Source organism: Brassica napus, chromosome A1 (assembly GCF_020379485.1).
Source record: "Brassica napus cultivar Da-Ae chromosome A1, Da-Ae, whole genome shotgun sequence".
NCBI classification, from domain to species: Eukaryota; Viridiplantae; Streptophyta; class Magnoliopsida; order Brassicales; family Brassicaceae; genus Brassica; species Brassica napus.
Window position 1 is genome coordinate 12,647,190 of NC_063434.1, and position 7,568 is coordinate 12,654,757.

At 37.8% G+C, this 7,568-nt stretch overlaps 2 protein-coding genes and 1 non-coding gene across 5 annotated transcripts; 2 read left to right on the forward strand and 1 right to left on the reverse strand.

Moving 5' to 3' along the window:
• The first annotated feature begins 1,644 nt into the window (after positions 1–1,644).
• On the forward strand, positions 1,645–3,191 carry LOC106421899 (GDP-mannose 4,6 dehydratase 2). Its single transcript, XM_013862736.3, has one exon. It carries the CDS (start codon positions 1,893–1,895, stop codon positions 2,973–2,975), a length of 1,083 nt encoding a protein of 360 aa, XP_013718190.1. The 5' UTR covers positions 1,645–1,892; the 3' UTR covers positions 2,976–3,191.
• Positions 3,192–5,274: 2,083 nt separating this feature from the next.
• Positions 5,275–7,104, reverse strand: LOC106421898 (protein CHAPERONE-LIKE PROTEIN OF POR1, chloroplastic-like). 3 transcript variants are annotated; one of them, XM_013862733.3, is made up of 5 exons: positions 6,984–7,104; positions 6,614–6,773; positions 6,440–6,501; positions 5,707–6,134; positions 5,275–5,624 (listed from the first exon to the last, which is right to left on the reverse strand). In XM_013862733.3, the coding sequence occupies exons 2-5, from the start codon at positions 6,713–6,715 to the stop codon at positions 5,596–5,598; spliced, it is 621 nt and encodes a 206-aa protein (XP_013718187.1). In that variant the 5' UTR covers positions 6,716–6,773; positions 6,984–7,104; the 3' UTR covers positions 5,275–5,595. The 3 variants fall into 3 exon arrangements, with proteins under 3 accessions (XP_013718187.1, XP_013718188.1, XP_013718189.1); XM_013862734.3 differs by having other exon boundaries at positions 6,614–6,781; positions 6,984–7,098; XM_013862735.3 differs by having other exon boundaries at positions 6,614–6,758; positions 6,984–7,064.
• Positions 7,105–7,130: 26 nt separating this feature from the next.
• Positions 7,131–7,203, forward strand: TRNAE-CUC. The gene has a single exon. It is a non-coding gene; the product is annotated as a tRNA-Glu (tRNA).
• The last annotated feature ends 365 nt before the right edge of the window (positions 7,204–7,568 follow it).

Below are 7,568 nucleotides of genomic sequence, written 5' to 3' on the forward strand. Positions count from 1 at the left end.
GTGTACTTAGAGAAGCGTTCAGCAAAAGTTCATCAATTCCTTATGTCAATCAATTGGTCTAAGAGATTCTTCAGTGTCTTAACTTCTTCTCGGACGGGAGGCTAGATCATGTAGAGAAAGAGGGTAATAGAGTGGCTACTTTGATAGCTCATAGTGTTATCTCTGATCAACGACTCTAATCCTATGTAGCTACAGGTGGATCTTCTTGGATCCATCGCCTGTTAGTGCAGGAAACGACTATGTTCCCTCCGTAACTTGCCTCCTTTGCTATCCTCTTTGTGGCAAAGAGTGTTGACTGTATCACCACCTATTGGTGGTGGTTGTTACTTTTTGAATTTTGTTGCTTTGGTTTGTTGCTCTTAATTTGTTACATTGGTTGTAAACATGTGAGACCATGTTCTCACTGAAGTTTTCACCCTACTTCAGAATGATAATTTCAGTGTTAAAAAAAAAAAACTATGAATTAGTGTATTTGTTTGTTAGTATTGAAGTTTTGTAGAACGATAAATAAAAGTTCAAAATGAGTGATATACAAAACATATAAAATTTTAAATTTGGCTAAGTATAAAATATTTAGCAAATGTATCACTTCAGATATTTGAGTTAGAATTTGAATATGAATTTATTAATGGGACATTATGTCAATTAAAGTTTGTTGACTTGGTCAAAAACCATATAATGTTACTTTGCAAACTAACGTACAATTGAATGATGCCTATTAGCTGACTCCACTATTGCATAACGTGTACTAATCTTTTCTATGTTAAAAAGAAGAGAGCACTTGTGTAGAAGGTAACACACAAAAACAAAGTCGTTGATATGGAAGAACGTGGAAACTATATGATGTAGCGGAAGCTTTATAGGATAAAATTAGAGATCCGTTGATTCTTAGAATACCCGGAAAACTAGGTTAATCACAAAGATCTTATTTAGTCTAAGAATGCCTAAGATCAATGTCTTCTTAAATTCGTTGAGATCACCAATGATCTACCGAAAGCAAGGAACAACAAAGAGAGAACTCTCAATTTTATTAATCAAATCATAAACTGAATACAAACTTAAGCCTAAACGGCTATATATAATAACACCGTAAAACCCTAAAATAATAAAGATAATTATCTAAATAATTAATAAACTAAATAACAAATATTTGGAAATATCCCAAATATTTATCTACATCACTATATGTCTCGCACTCCAACAACACACGACATTCAATTAATGTATGGCACGTTGTTTCAACCTTCCCTGGGCCAAAGAAGCTATAATCAACAACCTTCGTATTAGTGTGGTTTTCTTACCAAATTGTACACATTACAAATATTTTTAATTAATCAGAAACATTTGTGTCGAATCTCAGCTAATTCTCCAAAAAGACAGTAGCAATGAATAATCCGATCCCAAATTTTCAAATGAAACTTGAAACATAGCTCTATGTCATAATTTGAAAGTTTATATACTAATTTGAAACATAACCAATATTTGGAAGTTTATATACTAATTTGACTATATATTATGTTACTATATACTGTTTTGAATATTTTCTTATAGTATTCTTCTGTAGTTATCATTATGTCGCCAACAGTTTAAACAAAATAGAATAACTTGCAAATGATTTGAACTGCACGTAGTATAATGTATGCGAAGATAAGTTAAAATTCATGATTGTTTGACAAGAAAAATAAGTTGACCAATTAAACGTGTTAGGCGTAAACATGGAAACGAATCGCATCAGACAGCAATGAGATTTAATTTAAAAAGACACGACGATGATCAGACCATAATAATACACAAAATGACCAAAATAACCTCTTCATCTCCGACAATGTCCTATATAAACAAACGAAACTGAAGAGCCCAGTTTCAACACAGATCCCAAAATAAAACCATCAATGGCGTCAGAGAACAACGGATCCACCGCCGTGGAAACGCCTCGGAAGGTAGCACTCGTCACCGGAATCACCGGCCAAGACGGATCGTACCTGACGGAGCTCCTCCTCTCAAAAGGGTACGAAGTCCACGGCCTGATCCGCCGATCGTCGAACTTCAACACCCAGCGGATCAACCACATCTACATCGACCCGCACAACGCCAACAAAGCCCTCATGAAGCTCCACTACGCCGACCTCTCCGACGCCTCCTCCCTCCGCCGCTGGCTCGACGTCATCAAACCCGACGAAGTCTACAACCTCGCCGCGCAGTCTCACGTCGCCGTCTCCTTCGAGATCCCTGATTACACCGCCGACGTCGTCGCCACCGGCGCTCTCCGCCTCCTCGAAGCCGTCAGGTCTCACACCGTCGACAGCGGCCGTACCGTCAAGTACTACCAAGCCGGGTCTTCGGAGATGTTCGGTGCAACTCCGCCACCGCAGTCCGAAACGACGCCGTTTCATCCGAGGTCTCCTTACGCAGCGTCCAAAGTCGCTGCGCATTGGTACACGGTGAACTACCGTGAGGCTTACGGTCTTTTTGCGTGTAACGGGATCTTGTTCAACCACGAGTCCCCGCGCCGGGGAGAGAACTTCGTGACGAGGAAGATAACGAGAGCCTTGGGGAGGATCAAGGTGGGTTTGCAGAGGAAGCTCTTTCTAGGGAACCTCCAGGCGTCGAGAGACTGGGGGTTCGCGGGGGATTACGTGGAGGCGATGTGGCTGATGCTGCAGCAAGAGAAGGCGGATGATTACGTTGTGGCGACGGAGGAGTCGCATACGGTGGAGGAGTTTCTTGAGGTTTCGTTTGGGTACTTGGGGCTGAACTGGAAGGATCATGTGGAGATTGATCAGAGGTACTTTAGGCCTGCTGAAGTTGATAACCTTAAAGGAGATGCTAGCAAGGCCAAGGAGGTGTTGGGCTGGAAGCCTAAAGTTGGGTTTGAGAAGCTGGTGAAGATGATGGTTGATGAAGATCTTGAGATTGCTAAGAGGGAGAAGTTGCTTGTGGATGCTGGTCACATGGATGCTCAGCAGCAACCTTGATTCAGTTCCAATCTGGTGTTCTATAGAGTTTGAAAGTTTCCGTCTTTTAAAAAAAAAATATATATTTTTGCATTGATGATTGTTTTCTTGTTGTTTTTGTTTTAGTTTCTTGTCGTTTTTATATAAAGCACAGTGGATTTTGTATGAAAAGGACAAAAGGAAGCGCATCCTTTGTTACATCAAACAAAGTTAACCCTTATATTTTCCCTTTTAGAATTGGCCCTTAATCTTGCATGAACTCAGACATGACTCCGAGATATCAGTTGACATTTTAAAATTACATTTACATTTTGATCACAGAAGCCACACCACTTAAAGTTCAGTACTCAGCATTGAATTACTTGGAATTTCTAATTTCTGACCCCTTCTGTTTAGTTATAATATTGAGAGGGACAGAAGCTCCGTTTCCACATGCTAGATTTCTTACTTTACAAGGGTTATGTTTAAACTCAAGTTGAAATTGAGATGGATATGGAACCTATAAAAGTTAACATCCCTTTCTTATTAAAGGAGAAACATCAATAGAAATAAACTTTGGCCTCATGTGTTTATTACATAAGTGTCATTTCCTATGTGTCATCACCTAAGACACTCTCATTAGCTTTTTAAAATAACCCTTTGTGACCTAGATTAATTACAATTTACAACCAAATGCCATTGGACATATACATTATACAATATGCTTTATTTAGATCTCGATCGGTTTTGTGACATATGCATTACAATCCACTTTGAAACAAAAACCGGGACTTTATGACAGGCAGAGAATCCGATTTGTTTGCGGTTGAAAAAGGCAACAAATATATTTCGACATCTATCAAATGAATTTTAGGTTTCGATAATTCTACAACATTTTTGTTTACGGTTTGTTATTATACTTTATAATGCAATATTTTATGAACATTTTATAACTAATATCAAATCGTATTATAATCATACATTTTTGAAACCAAGTCAACTACTTATGAACATTTCTATGCAACATTTTATGAATATTTTATGCAACCCTTTTATAATAATAATCGTAAGTTTTATAAACACTCATAAAATAGGGATAAACATTCATAAGAAATGAAACACAATTGAATTTCAAATCGCAAACATTACTATGCAACATTTTATGCTTATAATCAACCGTTTTAAAAACATTCATAAAATAGAGATAAACATTCATAAGAAAGGAAACACAATTGAATTCAATATTCCAAATTAATATACACGCTTAATTGGTCAAAATATAAAGAAAACACAATAATATTGTTAACATATAAAAGGAAACAAAATTCAAATAATCGAAATACTTACGTTAATCGAAAGAAGAATATTCCTGATTTATTGTGGCGTGACCATCACAGATCTGATAGTGCACATAACATATAAACGCATCACGCAATAACCAAATAAGGTAAGTGGTATATACGGGATTAAAGAGGAGCATTAATATTCGTATCGTCTATTCAATTTGGCGTGGAGAGTAAAAACTTATGCTCTGTGTTGATATAAATAGTAGAGCAATTCGTATCCATCTCCTCACCATTGCCTCTTTCTCTAAACTCCTTAAGCAATCGATACAAGCAAACACAAAAAAACAAATTGCAGGTTTTAACTCTGTTGCCGACTTGAAACCTTTTAAGACCATGTGGAGAGTGAAAGTGAGCATTGTGAGGCTGTGGAAGCAATACTCTGCTGCTGGAGGACTGACCATTGAAATGGTTATCATTGATTCCAATGTAAGTTTGAAACAATCTTATTTCAATCAAATAATTATATTTAGTTATTCTTTCACGAATATGAAATTATGTCTTTCATGCATCGTGTTTTTATATGTATAGGGAGATAAGATCCATGCGAATGTGAAGAAAGAATTGGTTAAGATCCAATGTAAACATATATTATTCTTACTATGCCTATAACTTTAATTATGTCTACAAATTAAAATATATAATACATTAATAATCTCCTCGCTCTGCGCAGGACGCGGATTATCACCTAGTAGTATTTTATAGTACAAAATGATTCAAGTATGATATAAGGAACATAGATATGTTTTTTTTACCATGTCAAACCAATGCCTACTCTAACATCGAAAACATACCCATCTTGAAATAAAAACCATCATTTCTAGAGTATGTGCCAAAAAATTCAACTTTTTCCACAAGTATCTGGGGAACATAGATATATTTAACTCAATACTACCAACTAGTTGTAAATTAGAATCATAGATAATTTTGGCTGAATTCATAATTCAATTTTTAAGTTATAACGTTCAATAATTTGCAAGGAACGACTTGGATACTGGAAGATAGCGAATTCTCAGCTAAATAACAACTTCCAAGAACAAAAATCTTTCTCTATATGCCACATGAAGATGATGCAATTTCTCTTTTTATGTTTTTCATATATCCGAGATAAATACAATATGGGACCCAAAAGGGGGGGGGGGGGGGGGGGGGGGGGGGGAAGAGAAGAGGGAGAGCTAGAATGCTACGGTAGCATTGCTACCTAAGGTAGCTCGAAGCCACCCAGAGCAAAACGTAGCTTAAGAGAGAAGACATGACTTCAAAACCTCGTGGTCCTTTAATGAACGGTGGGATCACAGATACCATCAAGAAGGTCCCAATCAGCCACGAGAAGATGAAAGATCCCGTCCTGTTTCATCACAATGTTCAACCTGATCAAATACAAAGAAACTACCAAAGGTTTTGGGATTATGATACGCTTTGCTTATTACCCGTAAAGGAAAAGACCAAAGCTTCTTCTTCAGCCTTTGGTGGATGAAGTAAAACGTAGCTACTACTGATAAGTGATAACAAAACCTGCAGAGTCGGTCCTTCTTCTGTCGGGAACAGAACCGTCAGGGCGCCGAGAACGGTGAACGTGACTGCCGTTTTGACAAGGAAAGCAGTGGGAGGAGTTTGAAATCTCTCGAAAACAAAGTTCACAGCTTTGGACTGCCTCACTTGGCGCCCCTTTTTCGTTATGTCGATCTTTAGGTTTTTCCTCTCATGGAACTTTTGCATGATGATCTTGTCATGAGCTGATTCGATAGCGTTAACACTAGGTCTGTGACCGGCGTACTGCTGAATGAGAAAGTTCCTGGCGCCTTGAATCTCATCCTCCGAGGCCATCTTGCTTATCCCAAGCCGTTTATATGGGTCTCTGACATTGATCGGAGGGAAAACAGCTGAATCAATGGGAAGTAGCAGGGAACATTATTCATACAACTGAAAAGTTCAACACAAAAGCAAGCTTACAATACACTAAGGAACACAGAAGAAGCATATAACCCATAGAAGAGAAATAAGAATCTGTGTGTTGCTACTAGAATTATGCATAGCTCAGAGTAATATAGTTACTACCAGTTGAATCTTAATTATCACCACAGAGGAACGCAAAAGGTACCACAAGTATAAACACCAGAGGTCAGCCCGTGCTCATAGCATTAACTAGAATTATGTACTTACCGGTTGAATCGGTTTGTTATATCACTCATGGCACGGACGATCATAGATAGCATTACTTCTTTCTTTGTGTAGAAAATGCAAAACAATAACAACCAAAGAGAAAAAAAACCATTACAATATATAAGCATGATGAGAAGTAGATTATGCTTAATCGAACAAGCACAAAGAAACTACCTTTGAACAACAGGATAACCTGCATTTCGACGATTGAGTTTGGGAAGAAGAGTAAAAGATTGAGAGCTTCTCTAAGATGTACCAAACCGGTCTGAACGACATCGGAAGTGAAACCTGGGCATCATCTCTCTCTCCGGGACTTTTCCTTCACAACAAGAAACTGAATCCCTAAATTCAATAAGATTATCACAATCGCTGATCAACCAATTACACAATCACTATGCATTCTTAACCTACAGTTAAAGCTAACATTCAACGAGTAATACAAACTGAATCATAATCATAATACAAAGTTCGATTGAACCAAAAGCCAATTCTTAACACAATACTATTCGGAAGCAGCTTCGAGGTAAAACCAAAGATAGCCTACCAGAGGAGACGAGACAATGTCGCCGATGAAAAACAGCTTCACAACACCACTTTCCCTTTCCCTCCTCCTGGAAGTGGAACCTTCCCCAAAGACGAAACGAAAACTGTTTTACTAATAATATATTTCAAGTAAATAGCAGTCGACAAGTCCGTCGTAGTCTAGCTGGTTAGGATACTCGGCTCTCACCCGAGAGACCCGGGTTCGAGTCCCGGCGACGGAGACTTTTTTTGTTTCTTTATAATTTTTCCAACTGAGAACTATATTGTTCATCATATAATAAAATGGATATATATGTATATTCTGACCAACTGTTAATATAAGACTTGATATCAACTAAACAAGTAACCTGCTCCCAATTCGTTCTTGTTTCCACCTCTGTTTGCTTCTTCCTCACCCTCTCCAACTGAAAAGTAGCAGGAAATCGTAATTTTTGTTATAAGTAAACGACAACACACATCTTACATGAAACTTCTATCATTTGCATTGCTTACCAGAGATTACAATGATCCACTTTATCTATAAGTTGAAATCAGAACGACCAGGGTAGTTGGTGTCAAGAACCAAACTTCTTAGCTCTGTGAGTCT